This window comes from Cydia strobilella, chromosome 21 (assembly GCF_947568885.1).
Source record: "Cydia strobilella chromosome 21, ilCydStro3.1, whole genome shotgun sequence".
Lineage (NCBI taxonomy): Eukaryota > Metazoa > Arthropoda > Insecta > Lepidoptera > Tortricidae > Cydia > Cydia strobilella.
The window spans coordinates 1,792,413-1,819,194 of NC_086061.1; the positions used below are offsets into that span (position 1 = coordinate 1,792,413).

Below are 26,782 nucleotides of genomic sequence, written 5' to 3' on the forward strand. Positions count from 1 at the left end.
TTTACTACTGTATAACGTTATCAAGTGAAAATGCCTTATGCAGCAACACACATGGCAGTATTTGCTTATCTCTTAATATTTAAATGGGAAGTGACGTAGCTAAATAGCAAAAAAACACAGCCAAGTGCGTTGGAGGCATCAAAGCCAATAACAAATTCCTATGTCAGATAACCATTGTTATTCAGTTTTCATGGCTGAAAGACAACTCCACACGCTTATAATCGCCCGGTGTCAAGTGCTAACGATACTCTGTCCCGTAGGTAACTAGCGACACCACAGTCTTATAACGACTTTTTAATAGTCCCTAAAGAATAACGTATGAATGGTAACATGAGAACTGACGCCGGTCCACTGGGCAAAACATAAACACTATGGAGCTGGTCCGAGTACAGACAATAAAATTCGGTGTTAGTTACGGACACCCGAACAGCTAGAGATAAGGCTTTAATCATCAGATCGCGTGGCATTTAATAGGATCACTCGCATTCTTCATCGATGTAAACACACATTTTTAAAAGCTCAACGGGCCATGCAAGCGAAATTGGTGCAAATAACTTAGCTCTGCCAAAGGTGCCATGCTTTAAAGTGCAAAGGGTGCTAACTATGTGCTTTTTGCTGTGCTAATAATATACTTCACACTTTCCGAAAGCGCCGACAGTATTCGTAATTCGAAAACGACGCGTTCGAAAAGTTATTTTTATAAACGGCCAGTATTAAAGCAGAAGCTCTGTTTTTGTCAAACTATGTAAATTCGATGACAAATCCAGAACTACTCATTACAGGCTCGTTCTTTAGGATGTGCGTTTGAGATTAGGACCCGTGGATGCTGACCTTAGGCTCCGTATGCTCCAAGCTGCAGCGCGGGGACCCGCCGCCGAGGTAGCTACACGGCATCAGCGTCACCATGCTGTGCAGCGAACGTACATTTCGGACACTCACTTCACTCGGCTAACGTCACTTTGACAGTTTTTTAAGCGGGTATTTGCATTTTGAGCGAACATTTTGCGCTTATTTTACTTTTAATTTGCACCATGAGCCTGGATCGAGTCTTATTGGTATCTTGTACAAATTTGTGTCACAATCCATAGCTTAAACCTAGGAAGCAAAGAAAGTTACATTAAGAATATCTATGACATTCCAATACATGAAACTGTTGAAAAACAAATGGCATTGGTAACATTCAGTTGTAACCCAAATTATTATTATCTAATCGCATCAGATTATAAATGACTGCATAAAGTCGTCACAAACGATTTTCACACTCCACCGGTGGCTAGTTATTGATGCCTGTTAGTCATCGCTTCTAACGAAAAAAAAAAAACAAATTAAAAACAAAGCAGAAAAAAATACACGCACGTCCGAGACCACCCACATGGATCCGTCAAACTCAAAGTGGAACCGAGCGTGTTCATCAAGTTGTCAAATCGATGGCGACGTAATTGCGAACGCACCTTTTTATCAAAGCGGTTTGCTACTTCGACAACGCATTTCGGTCTGTGATTTTTAAATGTCATTTTTTTAATTTTTGATGATCTTGTACCAACTGGATTGAACCCGTTGAAATTAAGATAATCTGTTAATATGTTTAACCCTATTTTAATCTAAGTTAATATCTTAAAAGGAACCAAAGCTTGGATTGTTGCCCTGTCTAGTGAGAAGTACAAATAAGTCTGCCAGACAGATTTTGCAGACATATCGTTTGCTACGGTAACCTATGTTAGATTATGGGTGTCATTGCAAATATAAAAACTGCTTTCCCTCTATAACTTAATGCTTAATTTAATTGAAAATTTTAAAAAGTTTGCGTTACCGCAAGGCATTACCATCTGTTTGTGTGGTCACATTATACCTGCAGCTTCTGTTTTTAGAATACGTTTTTTTGTTGCATTGAAACCGAGCTGTCCAATTGAATTAAATCCACTAGCTGATTGAAAGAAGAATAAAAATTGTAAATAGTTGGGAAGTATTAAAGCATGTTTGTTTGTTTGTGCCGGCAGGGGGCGGAACGGTAGCGTTGCTCGCCGCTGGACGCCACGGGACCAGGAGATCATAACTTATTAGGTGAGGGATGCGTATTAAGGAGCATCCAAATTGTCTGGGCAGTCGGTGAGTCTGGTCACTAATGTTACTATACAGGATGGAACATCAGCTGTTGCCTAACAATAAAACAAATACATAACATTACACTCTAAAGAAACACAGATGCTATTTAGGGTTAAGTGAAGGCACTTAATTTGCATTGCATATATTATCTTATATTCCCTGTATGTCTATCTGTTACATCTTCGCGCGCTGAAATCGCTGAAGCAAATGATATTAAAATTTGGAGTCGCGGAGAAGGAAATAAGTTTTTATCACAGAAATCATCTTCTTCAAGGGCATAAGTTAAGTTTTACAAATTAAAAGGTCTTTTCAAATTACATCCAATAAAATTAATGATTTAGACACATACGAGCAGTGACCGCGTGCGAATTTATGAATTAGTAATAGACTATTTAAAATTATGACACTGTATTTTTTTTCAAAAACAAGAAAAACTGGTAACACAGTTGTGTTCTATGGGCCTGCCCTGCGGGGGGCACTACCACTACTACCAGCAACACGGGACATATACTTTACCAACTTAAATGTGCTGTCGCATAAATACTTCTTGGATCTTACATCTAAGAAATAAAGACAAAAATTGCGATCAGTTAACTTAAACACATGTAAGATTAGCTGTGTAATTAAAGATACTTGTAAATTAAAATAATATGACCGCCCATAGAATTTTATGTGGTGAACAATAGAAATTTTACCTATTTCTTTATGCTGCTATTGAAGCACAGAATTAGAAAAGAAGATTAATTTAACAAGTACGCATACCTATAGATATATAGCGTTTATAGATTAGTAATGGTAAGTCATTATTATTTATTATGGGACATTTTTAACCGACTTCAATTTCATAGAAGGAGGAGGTTCTGTATTCGGTTGTGGCTATTTTTTTTTTTTTTTTATGTATGTTCACCGATTATTCCGAGACCCGTGGTCTGATTTGAGTCATTATTTTTTTGTTCGAAAGGAGCTACTTCCAAGTTGGTCCCATATTAATCTGGTTCTGATCTGATGATGGGATCCCTGAGGAATTGAGGGAACTCCTCAGTTTTTAAAGGCACATGTATGGTGATTTGGGTGTTTTCATAAGCAACTTGAGCATTTTTTCTCGAAAACCACCAATTTGATGAAGTGGAGCTGATGATGATGATTGTTTTGATGATAATGATTTCAGCGATTACTCCGGCACCCATGATCCGATTTGAGTTATTCTTTTTCTGTTTGAAAGAAGTTACCTCTCCAAGGTGTTTTCGTAATATTTTTGGTTTTGATCTGATGATGGAATCCGTGAGGAATTGAGGGAACTCCTTAATTTTTAAAGGCACGTGTATGGTAATTTCGGTGTTTTCTAAAGTAACTCAAGCATTTCCTCACCAAAACCACCAATTTGATGTAGTGCAACTGTAGCCTAACCACGAGTTTGGCACTAAATATTCTTCGTAACTTACTTTGTACACTAATACGCCAGTACGAGCGAGACGCATAAACAGTAAGTTACGCACACGATAGCTAATATATCAATGTCAAACTCGTGGTAAGGCTACTGATAACTTTCCTCGTATGTGTATTATGATTTTTGATGTAGGTAGTGTTGGAAACAACCAAAGAGACTGAGAGGTGAAGGTAGAGGGTATTAGTGTTTGGGGGGTTTGAGGTTGGGGGTTGAGGGGAGGTGAGTTGATGGGTCGGAGACTGAGGGGTTGGGAGTGGGATTGGGGGTTAGGGTTAGGAGTTAAGGGGTCTGGGGTTAGGGGTCGGGGAATGGCGGTTGAAGGGTTGGTGGTTTAGGGTTGAGGGGTTCAGTGATCAGGGGTTGATGTGCTGTGAGGTTGAGTGATCGGGGGGGGTTTGAGGGATTGGGTCAGTGGCGGGGCGGAGAATGGATTTACTGACAGGAATGATTTCCCAGACGGACTCGAGGAAAATTCTGATTATTTAATAAAGTTTACGAATTTACAGATAAACATGATTATGTTTTTCATTCATGCGTCACGCTCTTAATAATGTCTTAAAACTAAAAATGGAAAAATAAAAACTTTTATAAAAAAAAAGATAAACCGACTTCAAAAAGGACGAAATAAAATATTATCCTTTTTAGGGTTCCGTGTTTAAGTATATGCGTTACCAACTGATATGTTTGAAGTCGGTGCCAAGCCAAGTACTCCAAGTAGTAACAATACCAGTCAAAAATAATCAGCTTTATGTCTATAAATCCCATTACAACTGTACAAATATTATAAACGTGAAAGCAATTATGTCTGCCTCTTTGCTACCTTTTCATGGCTAAACAACTGAACCGCTTTAGCTGAAATTTTGCATGAAGGTTCCTTGAATTGTTTTATATTTTGAAATGTAGTCCTCTGGATAAGCGACAGAAAATAACTCAGTCCCAATCCCACACTTGCGTGCTATATGACTGTTTAAGAATTAGTAAGAAATGCTCTTTAAAAAAATACGACGACAAAACGTATTAGACGTAACGTGCCGACAAGCATGGTACGAACTGCGCCAAGAAGGTTCAACCGTGTGTTCTGTTCTGAGGTTCACAGGAAGTTCGTTTATTGTCGTCGTGTAACGCTGCGTCTTACATAGGCGAACACTCGCGAACGCGAAGCGAAGCGACGCGGCACGGCGCGGCCGGCCCAATGCGTTCGCGTTCGCAACGAGATCGCCCACGTAGGACACTTCTAAATAGGTATCAAAGGATTAATTAAGGCACCGTGCCGCGCCGCTTCGCATTCGCGTGTTGTTCGCCTACGTAGTACGCTGCATTAGGTAATCCAACGTACATACTTATATAGCCGCATCTTTATCGAATTGCACCAAAATCTCTGGTTTAAAATTTGGCTTGGCACCGACTTCAAACATATCAGTTGGTAACGCATATACTTAAACACGGAACCCTAAAAAGGATAATATTTTATTTCATCCTTTTTGAAGTCGGTTTATCTTTTTTTTTATAAAAGTTTTTATTATTAATATTAACGTCATTTTGACAGGGCTCTTTAAACAAAACATGTTTTTTTGGTGTTGTTATTTTTTACAAAATCTAAATTAAATATTGTTTCATTTATACAAATTATTTATCAGGAAAGTAATAGTAATTATTTGAAAAATATTTTTTGGGCAAAAATTTCATTTTTGGTACAAGCTCTAATCGTTGACAGTATTTTTTCTTTTCACAGGTAACTAATACTCATCGAATTCTAAAAACCCCAATAAAAGCTTGAAATAATAAACCTCCACATTATAAGTCGCACGGACTTACCATCTACTAATGCTCCTTCATACAATCATCATCATTTTCCTAGCGTTCTCCCGGCTTTTCTCCACGGCCCATAGGACCCTAAGGTCTGCTTTGGCACCTTCATACAATCACAATAAATAAATAAAATCTATTCATATAACCATGTAAAATACTAGGCGCGCATACTTCGACGCGTCCCATCTGAATATTCATCGATGAAATAAAACGATTCCTGGCATTCGGATGTCACCGAAGCTTTGTGAATCGATTATCTGCTCGTGTTTACGATCGAATTAAATCGAATTGCTTGTATTTTGCCTCGTTTAGATTGATTTAGAAAGACTAGCTGTCGTTTAAGCACGTATTTAATTAGCTTACACTGAAAGTTGTGTATGTGTGTATTTTTGTTCAATTTATGGCGTGAGAGGTCGTTTTATAATTGAATGAAGGAAACGTTGACCTGATAAGTAAGATGTTTAATCTCTTCCAAAGATGCCCTAGAAATAAAACCGGCCAAGTGCGAGTCGGACTCGCGCACGAAGGGTTCCGTTAGTTGCGTACCATTACACAATCAACGGCTATAAATCACGTTTGTTGTATGGGAGCCCCACTTAAATATTTATTTTATTCTGTTTTTAGTATTTCTTGTTATAGCGGCAACAGAAATACATCATTTGTGAATAATACAACTAGCTATCACGGTTTATGAGATACAGCCTGGTGACAGACGGATGGACGGACAGCGGAGTCTTAGTAATAAGGTCCCGTTTTTACCCTTTGGGTATGTGGTACGTAACCCTAAAAATGGCAAACACACCGAAGTCCCAAAGCTAACAAAGCTGGTGTTATGATAAAAAAGATATACATATGTACATGATTTCCAGTAAATATTGGTCAACTTTCTAACTACCGATGGCTACCTTATTACGCTGTTTACGTGTAGACTCGTCACTTGTTTATTTTGAAATTACGAGTAATAGCATCCTCCGTAGATTTCGTCAATAAACAGTGTACGTACGAACAGTACAGGTACATAATTATCTAACACACGCGTAGCATAAAATAGTTAATTAAAGAAGCGAAGAGCTAATTGGAAAGGATAAATCGGCAAATTCGTACTCTGAATTCCGATTAATACGAAGTTGTATATATTATGTATGTGTACGTAAGTACTAGTTGTTATTTATGGCTTTTTTTCTCTGCAAATTTGAACAGGGTGAATTTGCCAATGTCGGTGTTGACTATCACACGTGAGGAGTGTTTAGTATTTTTTTTTAATACAGTTGCTCAAAAAGTGTTACTTTACGTAGCTGTTTAGCGTGCGGAAAGTTGGTTTTCGCAAACTAGTGTTTTATACTTTTCCAATTTTTGTTTAATTTATTCTTGTTCCAATTCATGACTACTTATTGATGAGTGTTAATATTAGTTTCCTTTAAACGTCGTAATCAACATAAAAACCTACTGTTAATGTAAGAATACGAAATAGTAATTTTCGATACAAGTGCGGAAAAGAGGAAATTCGAAACGAGTGGCGATAAATTAAAACACGACCGCAGGGAGTGTTTTAAATCGACACGAGTTGCGAATTACCTTTTCGCACGTGTATTGAACAACGTTTTACAGTACATATGGCCCTTTAAACTTTCGACATATGCACAAAAAGTGCACTTTACGCACTAGTGCGAGAAAGTAGCACCATATGTACTGTAAAATATACATATTTCATATTTTATTACTTACCTCTTCATCATTATAACACTTCAATTTTTTTTTATTGAATATTGAAAAACCGTTCTTAATAAGTTGTCTGAATAGAACGGAACGCATGTCAAAGAAGAGGCGTTTTTTCTTTCTGCTTTAAGTTTCCAAAGGCAACATTCAATATCGAATTTTATAAATGTACGATACACAAATAATCGTAATTAACGATATTTGGGTAATAATAGTACAATGTTTTATATTTACAATTGTTTCTGTCTTATAGAACATGCATTTAAAAAAATCTTTCATTGAAGTGGGTTCAATAATAATAACACCCAGCTAAAAAAACACCTCATAATAATGTCAATGTCAATGATGTCACAGAATTAATAATAAGAAAGTTTCGAATTCCTTACTTGTTGTTTTTCTTATTTTTTCGCAACTGTATTAAAAAAACGTCGTTCGATACACGTGCGCAAATGTCATTCTTATATGAAATAATGACATACTTTCCGCACTAGCATCGAAATGTACTATTTGTAATTTGTGGTAGGTAACTTTCGTAAGGCCAAAATTTTTTAATATTTTGTCAAGTGTTAAACTGCCTGTACCCACATTGTTATATATTAATGTACACAAAGTAAGAATTTCAATGAGAATAAATTTTGCGTTATTGTATATTTCCATATCAATTGCGTATGTAATTCAAGGCATTTTCAAGGTAGGTAAAAACAAAATATAAGCCTTGCCGTGACGTTATTACGTTATTCATTAGGAATATAGTACCAGGCACCCATGAATTGGCAGTCCATTCGCATATTTAAATGATATTGCTTTAAACAAAGTGTGTTATGGGGTATTGGCCGCTAATACAGTGGCGTCGGTATTTGGAAGAATAACTTTCCAAACCTCCTGTATTTTTCCCTTTGTTTCAAATGTGAACCTAATTTTCATCGTGCAAGGTTCATTTCTTATTGTAACGAGTGGATATCGGAGTTTCCGAAAATATTAATTCAATCGCATAAAGAAGCGGGAGATGTGGTTATGTGTCGGTTCGGTAGAGCCGGTATGCTCTTTCTCATAATCTTAGATTCATAAGAGTGGGTGGTTTGTTTGTATTTAAACAACGAATACTTGTATTTATTTTAAGGCTGGTTAAGCTGTAAGGCGGGAATTTCAAGTCTTAATAATAACAATGACAAGAACATGTAATTTTTTCTATAAAATTAAAATCGTAGAGATTGTCTACATAAGCATTTTGCAAATTTGCAATCAACAATGAGGACTCAATAGATGTTTGCGTTAAAATAGTTATTTGTTTTACAAGGGGGCAAATTGTTGTTTAACCTCTCGTGCTAATATTGATACCCGAGCAAGCAAAATATTCCAAAATTGAACTACGAGCGTAGCGAGTGGTTCGAAAAATGGAATCTTAAGCGTTGCGAGGGTTTCAAGGCACGAGGGTTAAACAAATTTTGCCACCGAGTGAAACACAAGATTTTTCACCACAAAAACATCAAACAAAAACAAAACAAATCGATTCAAAATGAATGTTATTCAATATTCATCATTAAAAATCATCATTTAAAAGTCAAATCTCTCAGCAAAAATATGAAAACAACTCAAAATTTGCATTTGATTACTTTGCCTCACATGTTGATAAAATGCAACTTTCTTATCAGTTTTTGAACAATCAAGTGTCTTTACCAGCTGGTGTGGTAAGAGGTTTTTTTTTTACTAAACCATAGTCATTATCTACATAGTCAAAACATGCTATGTGTATTTTAGGCCAATATATTACATATTTACCGTATATATTGAAGATAACATTTCTTCTTGTATGCAAAATCCATGAATAACAGTTTCTTATGTAAGTAATGTAAGTACAGAAGATTTCTGAAGCGTGTAACTTAATTATACTACCTACTGTTATCGTTTAGCATAACTTAACATAATGATGTCCGTAGGAAGCCACTAATTAGGTAGTGTACATGATAGCTAATTAGTATTTGAAAAGTGGGTCACACTGCGACATAATACTGAGTGTATCATTACACTTAGTGAACACATTTATGTATAGGTACACCTATACCTATAGTTTATTTTCATTTCTCATGCTCTGAAAGAGGGCCATTGTTGTTCTAAAAAGTGCGCAGAAAGTGATACATATCTGCACTAGAGCATTTTACTTTCCGAGTACCTACGATTTTTTTTTTACGATCAGTTATTGAAATTTGGTTTTAAATGGATTTGTTATACAATTACCATTCTGATATTTTAACTCCCCATTTCATAAATAACTATACTTTTACCTAAATGGTCTATTAAAAGTAATCTCAAATTCAAATTATACTTAATCATGTTTTTAAAAAACACATGTAATTTACTTTCCTCGTATTCGAAATGAAAAATAGAGTGTTTAACTCGGGTGAAAGGCATCATTTCAGCCTCGGACTATTGGTTCTCTCACTTCGTACGAGCGCCAATCTACCTCAGCAGAAATGAGTGCCTTTCATCCCTTGGTTAACTTGACTTGAATATATAATTATTGATTTTTTATTTTTAACTTATTTTTACTTTTAACTTTTTGCACTTGTCTCATCTTATAGGTAATTCTGTGTTTTATATGGGTGCTTGCCTGAAATAAAATCAATTTATTTATTTATTTATTTATTTATTTTAACAATCTACTGTTATGGGTTGGTGCTATTTACAGTACAATACACGCGTAATTCCATTTTACGAGGAAATCTACTTACATATTTGTTTAAAAAGCGCGATCATAATAACTAGGTAGGCTTTCTATTTTCTTAGCATAACTCAATTTTTTTAATAAATCAATCATGTCAAATTTGATAAAAAATTAACCATTAAAATAGTTTTAGTTAAATTAAATATTAATTTTCACCACACCAGCTGGTAAAGGCTCTCATGATTGTTCAAAAACTGATGAGAAAGTTGCATTTTATCCACATGTGGGGCAAAGTAATCAATTGCAAGTTTTGAGTTGTTTCCTTTTGTAGGCTGGTAGAATTGACTTTTAAATTATGTTTTTTTAATGATAAATATATAATAACATTCATTTTGTATTGATTATGTTTGATATTTTACACTTGGTATTTTCCATGTGTTGGTGTGGTGAAAATTTTTTGTTTCACTCAGTGGTAAAATTGTTTTCCCCTCACTAGCTCGGAAAGTTGTCGTTTATCCTTCAATACAAGCGGGGAAAAACGCGTTTTATCCACTAGTGGGGAAAGTAATTTGACCTTGGATGGAGCGTGTTTAAGTAGCTTGACAGATAACAAAACGTAAAACGCTCATGATAATGGTTCGTTCGATATTAATTATCATTAAATAAATGGTTTGAGAATCTAATAAAAAATACCAATTTTAGCTTTATTTAATGATTTTAAGTCATAAACCTTAAAATTCCATAAGAAACGTTTGTTTTTTTATAATGATGTTAAATATAATTCTGAACGCACAAGTTGAGTCGATGCAATTTCAAAACGCATCGTTGACATTTCATACATCAGAAATGTCAACATTGTCAACAATTTTTTTACTTAAAACCTTTTCTCACCGACTCGCGTAAAAATACACAACTTCCAGAGTTTTCTGTTATAATATCGTAAAGAAATGAGTGATTCCAGTGATGACGGTGATCTAACGCCTGTGGATGTTGCACTTTCCTCGCTATAGTGAGGTGAAAAGTTTTGTGTTACACACGGGCGCAAATGTATTTTACTTCTCGTGTGTTGAAACACTCGCTACGCTCAGGATTCTATTTTAGAACCACTCGCTTCGCTCGTGGTTCACCTATAGAATCCTTTCGCTTGCTCGTGTTGCAATTCTACACTCGCAGGTAAAATACAACTTTGCACCCTTGTATAACAAATAACTATTAACCCTCGTGCCTTGAAACTCTCGCAATGCTTAAGATTCCATTTTCGAACATGTAAAACAAAAAACTATTATTAGTTACAGAATACAATTTAAAACATAGGAGTCAGTTTCAATTAAAACCATATTAGAGCTATATCTTAGTTCCTTACCCGAAGGGTAAAAACGAGAGTAACGGGACCCTATTACTAAGACTCTGCTGTCTGTCTTTCTGTCAGCAGACTATAGCTCATGAACCGTGATAGCTATAGACAGTTGAAATTTTCACAGATGATGTATTGCTGTTGTCGCTATAACAACAAATACTAAAAACAGAATAAAATAAATATTAAAGTGGGGCTCCCATACAACAAACGTGATTTATTTGCCGTTTTTTGCGTAATGGTAAGGAACCCTTCGCGTGCGAGTCAGACACGCACTTGGCCGGTTTTTATTTAATTTATAAAGAACCTCTTCTCTTTAGATGTCATGTTAAAGAGACAGTCGACATAATACACCCTATGTCACACCGTTTTCGTTAACATTACGCATCTAAATACAATTTGAAAGCGCAAAACGAGCAGCTGTTAAATTGGAATTAGGAATGAACATCCGCGATGTCCTATCTCCCTTGCGCGCCCCGCCCAGGCGCGGCCACGCCTCTTCCGTTCGCCAAACTCAAATTGAAATTCGAACAATAGATCATCTAGGATCGCGCCATAATGGCCTTTATTTACAATACGACTGGGAACTTGCTCTTCGAGAATGTGCATTTATTCAAAAATTGGATAAGTGTGAGTCGTAACAGTGCGTTGAGGGTTCTATAAAAAAATAGTCGGACGGAACCAATTTTGCATAGGATTTGCAATGAAAAAGTATGGAAATATCATTAATGTCAAATTTCTATGAATATATGGCAATTATAATTATTTATTTATTTATTTAATCTTTATTGCACAAAAGAAAATACAATCGTACAAAAGGCGGACTTAATGCTATGAGGCATTCTCTACCAGTCAACCTTCGGGCAAAGCAGAGAATTTGTAGGCGGTGCAACATAGGCCTAGGCCATATAATGACAGTTAAGTAGGCCTCACTTTGTTCTTAAAGTGCAAAGTTAGCTTTGACTCTGCGCCAACATAATAAATATGCAAGCCTAACGTAGGTAGTTAGAAATCGTACGACGGTTAGTGGCGTAGCGTGAACTAATCTAGCCGTGGGCGAAAACCACATCTGCAAGGCCCTTTTCAATGTTTCCCAAGGTAATTAAAAGGTTGGCTTTGCGAGGCCCCTCTAAGTGCGACGCCGTGAGCGAAGGCCCCATTCGCCCACGCCTAGCTACGCCACTGGCGTTTGTTGATGTTCCTTTTGATGTTAGTTTAATTAGTTTTCAGTAGCAGCAAGATACATATTCCATCTAAACAGTGGAATTAACTGATCAATTGACCTTATTCTAACGACTTAGGGACTGGGGTCGGTCACTTAAATGTGCTTTGCCTACACGGTAACTACAACATTTTTTATTTGCACTTAGTGACTAAGGTTACTAAACTATATGTGGTATTTTCTATAAAAAGGGACCTTATTATCGATGGCGCTTACGCCATAATTAACGATGCTCCGATATAAATACAATGCCGCGCGACGCTATGCGGCGTAAGCGCCATCGACAATAAGGTCCCTTTTCATAGAAAATGCCCCATATAGTTGTGAACATAAATGTAAGCAAATATATTATGTGTCCTTTAATTGTTACTGAATAAAGATATTTGTATTTGTATTACGTAAAAATATTACCCAAGAAAATATAAAAAAAAATATTTAAGTTACTTATAACCTAACGTAGACCTATAACTGTATACCTAACGTAGACGGACAAAAAATACTATAATTTGTAAATGAGACCTCATTTCACTTAATTTCTATACGGAACCCAAGAAATATTTATTTGTTGTAGATAGGTATCTACTACATCCTTTTGAGCCATATGACCTGCTCAGCAAAACAGCATGGCGCTACAATTGTTTGTTTTAGTAGTCAGTTCAAAACAAGTATAATCATAACAATCGTATTTTAACGACAGCAAAGAAATACCAAAGACTATGCATAATTAATATTATACATGTGAATGTCTGTCTGTTTTCCTGATACCTCTTCACGCTTAAACTTCCAAACCGATTTAGATGAAATTGCGTATGGAGATAGCTTATATAGGATATATTCTATACCAAACTGAACCCTAAGTGGGTGAAAAGGCGTAATTTACTAACTATGGAAGGAATATTTCTTACTACCTTCTACCCGCGACTTCATTAGCCGGGTCCACACATAAAGAGCATACGCGCGAGGCAATTTCCTCACGCACAAAATGGCCAGTGTAAACGTGCCTCGCGCGCGTTTCCTCGCTCACAAAATGGATAGTGTAAATGCCTCTGAGGCGGCGCGCGCGAGGCACGTCTACACTGGCCGTTTTGTGCGCGAGGAAATTGCCTCGCGCGTATGCTCGCTAAGTGTGGATCTTCATACCAAACATTCATCAAAATCGGCTCAGCGGTTTAAGCGTGATGAAGAGGTAACAGACAGACAGACAGTTACTTTCGCATTTATAATTGACCGAGCGAAGGTCTCTGTTCCAGCTTGGGCAAAAATGTGGGTATTTGTGTGTCCGGATGTTCTCCTCTACAGGTCGCATTTTTCAACCGATTCTCGTAAGATCTGGTAATCAGGTTCGATAGTTATTTTTTTTTTGTCGATAGTTTTATTATGGCGCAGGGTCATGGGGATTTTCGAGGTCTACGGCTCACAGAGCCACTAAGTAGTAGTAGTGATGGAAATAAGCCGCGGGCAAACTATACATAGCACCTCCAGTAAAGTAATAACTATCTATCCGATATGCTTATCGACAACACGACAAAGTTGTACAAAGTTTAACGCACGAATAATGATGTTGTCTCAGGACCGAGCCAGGCAGTAAACTATGAATATATCGCTTTGCGTGTTACAAGAATCAAAAGTTGCAACGTCAATAAATTGAGGGTTCTTTAGCGAAATTATTTTGCATTGATTAGTGATATCAAATTAAACAAAAACCTATAGGCCTACTCGTTTACAACTCAAGGAAACCAAAAAAAATGACTCAAAGGAATTAACTTGCTTTAATTTTCAAAACTTAACTGTTCAACAGTAAAGCCGCAATATCGATTTTACCAGTGATTACCAGCTTTTCCAGGATCACTGTCTTTCCTGGCAATGTGGCTAAAATACACAAGCACTTTGCGTAAGCAGATAGTAGACAGCCTGGTTGTGATGTTCAGTTCATCAAGGATCGATGCATTAGTGCGGCGTGCTGTCCAGTGTATGTTCAGCATTCCCCTCCAAAACCACATCTCAAAGGCATCAATTCGGTTACGGTCAGCTTTCCTAAGGGTCCATGTCTGCGCTATATGTCAAAATGGAGAAAACTAGTCCGACTAAGGTCCTCTTGGTGTTGGTAGAGATGTTTCTGTCCTTCCATACATTCTCAAGCTGCGCCATGGCTCCTTGGCCATTCCGATTTTTCTGCAGAATTTCCGTCTCACAGGACCCGTTGTTACTTATGGTAGAGCCTTGTCATAAGGTATTTAAACTTCCAAACAAAGAATAAGCATGTGCCTCCTGCGCTTGCATCCTGGCAATTGTGCTGTTGAACTCAAGAAGCTCTGATATTTAGAAAAAATCCAAAAACGGAATCAACAAAAAAATCTATATAATTATCAAACGTGCCCACAAAATTTTACGAGAATCTGTTGAGAAGAATATACATACATACTACTTATGAAACTATTTTTGCTCAAACTTTAACGGGCGCTTCGTACTCGCTTGCCCAACAAGAAAAAATAATAATATTAAGACAACGGAACCCTAGATTTGTACTAATCGCGCTAGGGCTTATAAGCGAGCTGTAAGGCCTCGCCAGCATGTTTACAGTTTACACAGTGCACTGCCGTATCAGGAGAGCCACCTAACGCCATGCACTCCTGGTGGTCGCGATATTGAATCATGATGTCATTGTCGATGCACTGTTTTTGGTAGGCAAAGGCGCCGGTGGCTATCAGGTTTTGATGATGTAGGCAGTGCGTTGAAAGGTTTTTAAACGGCCTCTTTTTATGGATATCAAGGAGTAATCTATTTATCAAGTGTAGTGTTATAAAACATTGAAATTGTATGAAGTATGAATGATTGTGGGAATTTTAAATATGTAACCATTTAATAGGTACCTATGTCTTGTGTTTGTGTCAGTAAACACTGTGTTCAGTATTTTACTTTAATCCAAAAAAAAAGTTTCACGTGAACCTGCTAATACGGATTATTCCGCTAATACGGTTATGTAGATAAGAGATAGAGATAGAGATCTTTATTTGCATACCAGTATGTTACATTAGTAAGTTACTTAGTAAGTAAACTATGGCTTAAAAATATAACATTTGGACGTTGAGATTACTAAGTGTAATGTAGCTTAAGTAGATAGTGGTAAAATACAACGCTTGACTCAGTGTGTACATACATTATGCGTTTTATGTGAATGATTTTAAAATGCTATCGTCGAAATTTGGCAAGAATTAAGAAGAGAATTTTGTATATCCCAATTAAAGTCACGAAGTAAGGTTCATATAATATTTAGTTTAAGTTTTCCCCGAATTAACATTTCAGCCACGCATGTCAACATTTTTAAATTATTCAAACATCTCCGTAACAAATTAGTCAACCTTCACATATCTCACCCGCTAACTGGGCTACTAAGCATTCATAAACGAAAACACATCAAGATTACAGCTGGTATGTACACAAAAAATTGTCCAGGCTCAAGCGCGATCGAATCCGCAGATAACTAACGTTGAAAGGGCCAGATCGTATCAGTCTGTGTCACATTTTTGGAGAATACGTGTATATGAGTTATGTTTAATATTAATGTAGCATTCAGATTTGGAATGGGAGACAAATATTACATAATCTCAGTAAATACAATCAAACAAGGACAAATCACAACTGAAAGAATAAATGTTTTATTCTTCCGTCCGTCCGTCCGTCCGTCTGTCAGCCTGTCCGTCTGTCCGTCTGTCTGTCTGTCATCAGGCTGTATCTCATGAACGGTGATAGCTAGACAGTTGAAATTTTCACAGATGATGTATTTCTGTTGCCGCTATAACAACAAATACTAAAAACAGAATAATATAAATATTTAAATGGGGCTCCCATACAACCAACGTGATTCTTTTGCTGTTTTTTTTTCGTAATGGTACGGAACCCTTCGTGCGCGAGTCCGACTCGCACTTGGCCGGTGTTTTTTAAATGTAAATATCTGAAACGCCCTGTCTTGGATCCACATCTTTTGCAATTTGTATTAACTTTATTTTTTAAGCGTCATATTTTTTCATATTTTTAATGTCTACATTTTTGCATACCGATACAAACGGACCGGCTATCACTTCCAATCAGCGGAAGTGGCAAAATTTGAATGTTTTTAGCATTTCATTAGTCACATAAAACGCACAACGCGCGCCGTGTCCAATACCGTCGCTGTTTATAAAGTATAACAGACACATCCGCTTTTTTCGTATAAAGTACTTATCCTATTATTATTCAAGATAGTGACGAACTGTGATCTATGGACGTGGTTGGACTAATCTAGGATATTTTTCACAATAGATAACGATTTTGAATGATTGACTAATATAAGAGTATATCACTCATTTTTGAATGATTAATTGATTTTTTAATAATAGACATAGCTTGTTCTTGGATGATTGTCCAGTTATATATTAACTGGACAAGTCCTTAGCATTAGAAAAAAGGTAAACAATCTTAACGTGTCTTTTTATTGAAAAATTACAATCGCTTTTAAAAAATTTAAGAAATACAAAACCGATTTCAATGGGGGGTTGGGGGGTGCCGGTGAAAGATTATTGTTGATGGTGCACTTTTAGATTCCAGTCAATGAAACAACTCTGGCATTCTAAGTTTATTTGAAAAATATTAAAAAGCTAGGTAATTTGTAAAATTTTAGATTATCTTTGTCTGTTAACCATTTTGACGCCAATGACGGATATATCGGCACCGCAGTTCCAACGCCAAAGACCGATTAATCGGTCAAAGACCACAGAAAGTTCAATTTCAGTTTTGACATTTCAGAGACGTGGCGTCCGAGTGACAGCTTTGGTGTTTGACACGGCGTCGAAAAGGTTAACTGCCTATCGAAAAGGTACGAACGGCTATAACATTAACTGTAATCAGACTAATTAGTAAGCAGCTTCCAATCGCTATCGAAATTAATTTTATAGCATTTCTAATGAGCAAGCAATCACCGAATTCCAAGATTACCATCTCGTACCCGTACAATAGTCAAAACGACCCTATTAATTAAACTGACGCCCCAGAAAGTTCACTAACCACGGCCGAGACAAATAAAACACATCACAACGAATGACCATAAGGTCCAAAAACAATCGCCACATGTGGCCAGATTGACGAAAAGAAAAACAAAATTAATATCCAGTTTTGTCTCGCTCTGACGTATGGTAATGTTTTACGTGCGTCTTGCTCGTGCGCAACGAAATCATTCTTGGAAGGCGCACGCGTTCAATGCGGGCGTTGTGTTCGAATTCCGAATTGAAAAAAAAAGGAATGAAAGCGACGGTTGTGCTAAAATGCCGGGGTTCTAGCCTCGAGGCGGATTACTGACATTAACACAACATGACGGGAGGAAGAGTCTGGTCATGAATGGGAGGTTTTAATCAATATTAATATATCTACTTTAATGCACTTGAATTTTAGTAACAGGTATAATTAATTACTAAATAATTACGCCAAAAACAAGAACCCAGTGAAATTTTCAATTTATATCCAGAGATAATACCTAAGTTCTTTGAAAAAAATATAGAACCTGCTCACTTTTCACGAGATTAGACGAGAATATTCAGATATACGAAAGATTTTTTACCCAAGCTGAAACGGAGACCTTCGCTATCGCTTTTTTTATACTACGTCGGTGGCAAACAAGCATACGGCCCGCCTGATGTTAAGCAGTCTCCGTAGCCTATGTACGCCTGCAACACCAGAGGAGTTACATGCGCGTTGCCGACCCTAACACTCCTCTCCCTCGAGCTCTGGCAACCTTACTCACCGGCAGGAACGGTTTACTAATGTATTGCCAAAAATCGTTCCCCAAAGTATTACTTCCCAATCTATTTTACGCAAATTATCATTTGGCAAAATTTCATTTCGCAAATTTTCATAATCCAACTTAACCTAACCCAACCTAGTACGTCATTTTCATTTCGCAAGTATGGGGTTGGGAAATGAAATGGTTGCGAAGTAAAAAACTTACTAATATTTCATTTGGGAAATGAAACTGATGCCATAAGTTTGTTGGGAAGTGAAATTTGGCGAAAAATATTTTGGCTAAACGGCGGTATACCGGCAGCAACATAACAACACTATTAGTAGGGTTTTGGTCAATAATGCTCTATAGTTTGTCATAAAATCGGTAAGCCTAGTAATAAAATATAATATTTTTCTTAAGTAATATTCTCTTTAGGCATTTATATAAGGTATATATTAGGTATTTGTCTATATATTAGGCATATGTTTGTCCAATCTGTTGTTGATTATTATTCTCTTGTTGATTATGAATAATACATCCAAATATTTATATTTTATAGATCACACCTTGTTGTAAGTGCACGTTGAACCACTTCGCTACATAATTTTACTTCTTTCATCTACTCAAAGGTTAACTAGGAGATAACCCTTAAAAGGATAAGTTTACCTGTGTAACTACCTATACTTGCCAGTTCTATTGTATTTTCCTACTGTACTGTGCTGTAAGTACATTAAAGCGTTTGTTACCACTAGCAAGGAATAGTTATTTGTTATACAAGGGTGCAAAGTTGTATTTTACCCGCGAGTGTGGAATTGAAACATGAGCAAGCGAAAGGATTCTATAGTTGAACCACGAGCGAAGCGAGTGGTTCTAAAATAGAATCCTGAGCGTAGCGAGTGTTTCAACACACGAGAAGTAAAATACATTTGCACCCGTGTGTAACACAAAACTTTTCCCCTCACTATAGCGAGGAAAGTGCAACATCCACAGGCGTTAGATCATCTTCATCACTGGAATTACTATTTTTTTTACGATATTATAACAGAAAACACTAGAAATTCTGATTTTTACGTGAGTCGGTGAGAATAACAGTAAAAATGTTGTTGACAATGTTGACATTTCTGTTCTGACGTATGAAATGTCAACGATGCGTTTTGAAATTGCATCGACTCAACTTGTGCGTTCAGAATTATATTTAACATCATTATAAAAAATCTAACGTTCTTATGGAATTTTAAGGTTTATGACTTAAAATTATTAAATAAAGCTAAATTTGGTATTTTTTATTAGATTCTCAAACCATTTATTTAATGATAATTAATATCGAACGAACCATTATTATGAGCGTTTTACGTTTTGTTATCTGTCAAGCTACTTAAACACGCTCCATCCAAGGTCAAATTACTTTCCCCACTAGTGGATAAAATGCGTTTTTCCCCGCTTGTTTTAAAGGATAACAGACGGCTTTCCGAGCTAGTGAGGGGAAAAGATATAACTCCGTTATAGATGAATACAGTCTAAGGAAATAACGTGCCTCGAAAATGACGAAAATTTGATTCTCGATCAGATAGCGGCACTACCTTTGGCCTACTCTATAGAGGCCGTTGACGGTTTCGTTTGTTATTAAACAATTTTAACGCATATCAGTGAAGGAACATGGGTCAAAATCATAAAAATAATTAATGCAAATAAAAAAATCATTTATCCATATTTTAATACATTCTATCGTATTTTTATAAATCTTAATTTTTAGTTTTAAAGTGTGTCGATAGATGGCAGTGAATTTACTGTGGTTACAAAATTTACTATGACAGTACCGTTCTACCCTATTATATCCTCTTTGCCACTAGATACTACTATAGGGGTATAGGTATATTTATTCGCAATATGGACAAATTTTGTGATTCCATTATTATAATATCTCTCATTATTATCACCAATATCGCTTTTAATGTTAATTTTAATTACAATCTCATTACAAGAAAATGTTCTCAACTAACAAAAGCCGCGAAACAAGACATAAGTAAACCATGCTCAATGGAATATTTTTTTGTCTAAGTAATCATTTTTAAAAGGACATTAAGCCAAAAAACATTTTTCACACTGCAAACACTGCAGTCAAGTTTTGCTGAGTTTCTAGCTGAATTAGAAAACTGGCAGTAAAAAAACGGAAAATAAAAACACCAAAATCCTACACTTACTCGAACGCCTTAAAAATACTGAATATTTAAAACTTAAAATAAAATCCTATAAGAAAGTACGAAACTTATAAGAAAGAACCCGTATTTAGCCGTGTCATTTCTCCCCACGTTGGCGAGGTTGGTCGGAAATTTTACCCGGCCCCGTCTTTTTGTTGGCATCTGCCGGCACGGGCCACTAGAGGGCTGGGACAGGGACAGTTATAATCCAAAAACTAATAATTCTTTATTGCAATATTAACGAGTATAGTTCGACATATCGCAAATTACGTCAACTCAAGACGGTGTACTCATAGAAATAGGAGAAAAACCTAGTATAGTAGGGTAAACTCGCATTATTTGGTGACACGCCTAATTCGGTGATACAAGTTTTGAAGGATGATACCCAGGAAAGCTAGTGAATTAGGGCCTTTTAAATGGGCCTCACGGCAAAGCCGCCGAAGCCGTGAAGCCGTGAGGTCCCATTTAAAAGGCCCTAATTCACTAGCTTTCCTAGGTGTCATGCTTCAAAACTTTGTATCACCGAATTAGGCGTGTCACCAAATAATACGAGTTTACTCTACCTACTTACTAAAAGAGTGAGTATTTTGTGACCAAGCGACTGACTCTACTGATTTATGACCACTCTACTGATTGCATTTCTAAAACAATACTTGTGAAATTTTGTGAGCAGCTTCGATGATTAAGTAAATATGATTTTTTGATTCAGAAAATGGTGGAGTAATGGGGGTTTGCGAGGTACCTATTCCTATATCACAGCTAATAGAGCAACTATAGTCTCATATACTGTTCGATTTGTTTACTATTCGATAGCCAAACCATTTTTGCTTGCACAAAATATCACCTTAGTATGCGAGTGAAATTGGTATTTAAATTATTCATTTGTTATTTTTTTTAAATTATACATATACCTAAAGTTTGACGAAATATGGATTTTAAGAATATGTTTGTGGTGACCATATACTCTACACTACCGACTTCTACAGAGGGCCCGAAGTCAGGCGACGGCGAGCGCGCTGTAGAAGTCGAGTTAATTTAGTCTTACTTACATCATTTAATTTGAAGTGCTTTTGATGAAGCCAATGCATTTTCTTTTTACTTAATATTATTCAACTGCTCGCCTTTATTGTATAATGCCTGCTCATGTTGTATAGGCCTGCAGACCAGGTCCTAACCACATCCCTAGTTACGGGCCAGCGCGCTAAGCGGAGCCGACGGTTCGGGGAAGCCGTGCACGCTCCGCTGCGCGCAGGCTTAGCCGGAAAGGACCCGACGCAAGCGCCTGTATTTAGCAGCTAATCGGATATATTCGTGGCCTTGGATGCTAGAATTTTTATGAACTAAAGGTGAACTGACCAAAATTTTAGATGCAAAAATGTTTTATTAGGGCCAAAAAATAGAATTTGCTTCTAAATGTTGATTTAAACGTGAAACGGGACTTACGTTTATTGACTACCTGTCAGACTGCCTGTAACCACGAAAGTAACGTCACGTTCGAAACGTCAGGCTAAATAATAAATGTATGTGTACGCGATTAGGTCCCGGTTCAGTTTTAAAATTATGAGAGTTTGCTTGTAAAAGTTACACGCGACAAATTTAATCTTGTTCTTTCAAATCTATATTGTACTAGCTAATGCCTTCGACTTCTTCTGCGCGGAATGATGATGATTGATAAAAACTACCCTGTCTTTTACCGGGCCTCAAGCTATCTCCATACCAAATTTTATCTAAATCGGTTCATAGTTTAAGCGTGAAGAGCTTGCAGACAGACAGATTTATAATATTAGTAGGGATAAATAATTGCTGAATACCCCCCGTGGTACTTCTCTCAATTTTTCGGACGCATTCAGCTCACAACTGCTCTGAGCCGTCACAAAGGCTTCTCTAGTGAGCAAGAAGAGAACGTGCGCAACATGCGTGTGCCATTGGCGTCATGCTTTGGGATTTGGGATGGACAACATGAATCCGGTCAATGTTTGAGGGCCTACCGCGAAAACCGAAATTTCGTTATTGCCTCTCTATTGCACGAATACGACTATGGAAGAGCTCAGTTTTGTTATTCAGTGAGAATTGTATACCTACGTAGAATTCCGTAAGCTTGGTGAAAGCTAAACTTAAATTTTGGCCCTTTTATCACTTTGGCCGAATTTTTAATGATCTTTTTGCATTTTTTGGAACGTTTTTTCTGCTCTAAGTATACGGAACAACCGAGGTTTACCCACGATTTTTGACCATCACACGCTAAAAGGTTATAGGGGCAACTGCTTGTTAAAGGTATAAATCCAAAAATCGTACGGTTTAGATAAAAAAAAAAAAAAAAAATAGCCACAACCGAATACAGAACCTCCTCTTTCTATGAAATTGAAGTCGGTTAATAAAATAATTGACGGTGTGTTGACAAAAGTAGGCGTTGTTTTAATTTCAACGAGTCTACTTACGGCAATTTACAAAATATCGCCGCCGTTCCGTTCATTCAAATAATCGGCATGCGCAGGATTATAGAGCAAAACCGCTTGATAAACTTTAAACATTTTATAGTTACATAGTCATTTAGTTCAATAGCGTAGTGATCAAAAAATAAAATATTGAAACTGTTTCCCAATTTGCAAAATTAAAGCGAGTAATTAAAGTTGATTATTTTTAATTTTTTTATGGAAAATAGGATTCTCCCCTGCGTTACCCGTGTTTTACAAAATTAATAGCTTGTTTATTTTGTAAAACACTCATTAATTTTAGCAATTCATTTAAGTCACTTTTGAAAGGAATACTTATTTTTGCATAAAGTACGTAGATAAATTTATTGAATAGCCATGCACATTATAGGGTAGAAAATGCTAAAAATAATTTGGCGTGGGTAGGTAAATTTTTTTAATATTTTTTTGACAAATTTACTAATAATTTTAATAACAAAATTTTCGTGAGACAGACATATTAAATATATTAATAACGTAAATACGTGAGTGACCCGTTATTAATATATTTAATATGTCTGTGTCTCACGGATGTTTTGTTATTAGAATGCAAGTGTGTTAGTCTATAAGTTGTTGTTGCCACTGTTGGTGAACCTTGATAAAAAAAAAAATAGAAAAAAAAACTAAAAATTGGTTGGGTAGTAAAATTAGTACACAATTAGTCATTGGGTAGTAAAAGTGGTGCACAAGTGAAGTGATGGGTAGTAGGTAAATTGGCCAATCGAAATGTCATTTTAGTGTCTGGAATATAAAAACAAATATTTTTAAAGTAAGTTTTAAGTCGAAAACGCTCCTGAAAAGCTCCTGATGACGCTCCTCGGTACGGAGTGAAACATGTCGAGCGTTTTCGATTTAAAACACGTGAGTGACCCGTTATTAATATATTTAATACACTTGCATTCTATTAAATTATGATTGCGCCACCAATTACAGGCGAACAATGTGTTCCAATATTTCACAAAAATACCAGATGGGTTGGATATATAGGACAATCTAATTTCTTCCTAAATTGTACCATCAAAAAGTTTCTAGAGAAAGGTGATTTGTGTCAAAACAGCTTCAAAAGTTCAAATTTCATATCAATCAGACAAAGCGGGAAGTTCAGTTTTAACTTAGAAGAACATAATATTGTCTTCGGTCTTAGAAGAACATATTAATAAAAAGAAAATAAATGGTAAAATTAAATAATAACGTAAAAAATTAACATTTAAAACTCGCGTTTTGAACACATATTAAATCACATTTACAGTCAGGTCTATCGCGAATAAATAAATAAATAAATAAAAATATTTGTTTATCAACTCGCGATAGAGCCCGACTGTAAATGTGATTTAATAAACGTAAAAATTGTTTGTTTTTTGCGTTATAACTTATAATAACATGACTTTTTTCTGGCTACGCCCAATTCTTTAATATGCTTACTTACCTATTATAAAATTAGTGAATAGTTTAATTTAGGTAAAGCCTTTGTGTCAACAATTTCCAATTAGAAAATATTCTGATTAGTTAGTCATATTGGTTAAAACAAAATGTCTTCTAATTATACTTAGATCTATTTGCTGGTTAAAAGCCTTATTCCTTGGGGGAGGCTTTTACCCGAAAGGGGCCCACATATTTTTTAAGTAAAATTTTAAGTTAAAATCTTTTACTTTAATGTTTTATATTTATTTTGTTTGAAATATGTGTGGAAGTAATAAAGCTTTTTTATTATTATTTATTTATTATTTGTTGGTTACATGGCACCACAATATTAATAAAGTTTTTCGTGATTAACTCTACTTTTTTAAACGTTGGGACATTGTTATTTATTTTGCCATATACCTTGAAAAGTACTTAAGAAGTTTTGTTAATGTGTATTTCATTTCTTATTTATATTTAAGAAGTATTGCATTTTGCAAAAAGTTCTTTGATACATCGAAGTAACGGGATAAGTAACTTTAATAGGTACCTACATAATGGTACACATTTTATCACATGGTCTGAAAATAAAATATTGATTGATTTATTTATTTTATAGACAGTTTTTTAGGGTTCCGTACCCAAAGGGTAAAAACCTATTACTAAGACTCCACTGTCCGTCTGTCCGTTTATCACCAGGCTGTATCTCATGAACCGTAATAGCTAGACAGTTGAAATTTGTTTGTGTTGAACACAGGTGATGTATTTATGTTACCGCTATAACAACAAATACTAAAAACAGAATAAAATAAATATTTAAGTGGGACTCCCATACAACAAACGTAATTTTTTTGCCGTTTTTTGCGTAATGGTACGGAACCCTTCGTGCGCGAGTCCGACACGCACTTGGCCGGTTTTTTTATATGTACCTATCTTCTGACACAAAAGTATTAAATATCATAAGCGCGCGCCCAGTTTTTACCAAGTAAAATGCTTAAAATAAAAATAAGTAAGTACTTACATAGGGGTCCCTTTGTTTGACATAATTATTGAGTCATAATGTAACGATTGTCATATTATCATTAGTCGTAATTACGAACCCGTTAATTTTTCAGGATTTTCGTAAGGTTATCCTATAGATAGATAGGTTTGTTTTATGGCAATCCTGAAAAGCTACGCGTTTCTGAGAAAAACCAAATTATGACTAACGAAAATGTGGACAAACAATACATTATGACTTAAAACTTTATGGGAAACAACAGAGACCCACTTACATACTATGCTTTTTGGATAGAGTACATAGTTATTATAAAAAAATAGTTATTTTGGTGGTTAGATTCTTTTTAATTTGGATGTGATACAATTTTGAAAGATAATTCATAACATGTGTCCATCTAGTAATTGCAAAGTTGCTTTGCCAATTAATCATTTCCGTACGTACTGCCACCTTTGCTTTTAATCAAAAGTACAGGGCAAAAACCAAGCCAAGGTTATCAAAATGTTTTTCTTTAATTATTTGTATATATTGTTATTATTTTGTATTTAACTCATAATGCACACCAAATCATACTTTAGTAGGTAAGACCTTTCAAAAACATTAACCAAAACATGCGTTACTGTTATAATTTTGAATTTTTTTCATGCCATATTCGTATTTGCCACACCACTCTGTATTCCAGTTAATTTCCATTCGCAAACACCTCACTTACCTAAATTACATTAAATCTATCTTCTATCATTTCACATAAAATTTGAGCGACACTAGAAAACACTGAAAACACAAAGTTCACCTTCCACTTCAAAAGTTGTTAAAAATTATATTTTGTAATTTAATACTGTTGTATTTTGTACGAGCAAGTTTAATCGTTTTGTCGAAGAATCCGGTTTATTTTTGTAATGATAAAAAGGGCGAAGGAACGCGTAGGATATTAAAAAAAATAGGCTCAGCAAACAATTGCAGAGCTAACAAAGCAGCGCTTCGCAGCTATCCGAAGCTGTACTGAAATTCTAAACCCCGACTTCGGTGTCCATGTCGTGCACCCCCCATTACTGAATTTCCACTGAACATAGAAATGTCCTTACCACCATTCTATTACAAATCAAAATCAACCATGTTCTCTTACAAATAAAGTTGATAATGCAATAGCGCGTAACGCTCTATCCGTCGTTCCTCGAAGCGCCCAAACCGGTACAAGGCTATGAGAACGTGTAATTTAAAGACGGAGCTGCGTAGCGGTTTGGGCAGCTATAGTGGTCCCTCTCTCGCACGTAACAAAGGCTCGGCAGCTTTTCGCGATGCAATGTTGGGTTGCTCACTTTTTGCTATTCTGTATTGGATTACGTATTATTTTGTGAATTAGATTGTGTCGTGGTGTCAAATTATCTTTTGTACCAGGTATTTTAGGAGATGTCGGGAAGCAGGTACATGCATTTTATTTGGTACGGATGAATTTAGTCAGTGCTTTTTTGAAGTTCGTAGAAGATTTGGCTTCTGTTTTTATGTGTCTCTATTTCAAGCAAAAAAAATGACAAATTTGGAAATACTTATACTGTGTTATTACAACGAAATTCAGTCAAATAATTATCATTATAAGTTCTACACGAAATTGAACAACATATAATACGTGAATAGGTTCTTACATCGTTTAAT

At 35.9% G+C, this 26,782-nt stretch overlaps 1 protein-coding gene across 1 annotated transcript in view; it reads right to left on the bottom strand.

Annotated features, from left to right (window-relative positions):
* The window catches only part of LOC134751055 (eyes absent homolog 2), a 53,584-nt gene extending 27,248 nt beyond the window's left edge, over positions 1–26,336 (bottom strand). The window contains exons 1-2 of the mRNA XM_063686395.1: positions 25,842–26,336; positions 832–1,095 (exon numbers count right to left, since the gene is read on the bottom strand). Coding sequence (XP_063542465.1) covers positions 832–906 — 75 coding nt within the window. The 5' untranslated portion in view covers positions 907–1,095; positions 25,842–26,336. The remainder of the gene's footprint in view (positions 1–831; positions 1,096–25,841) is intronic.
* Between the last annotated feature and the right edge of the window lie 446 nt (positions 26,337–26,782).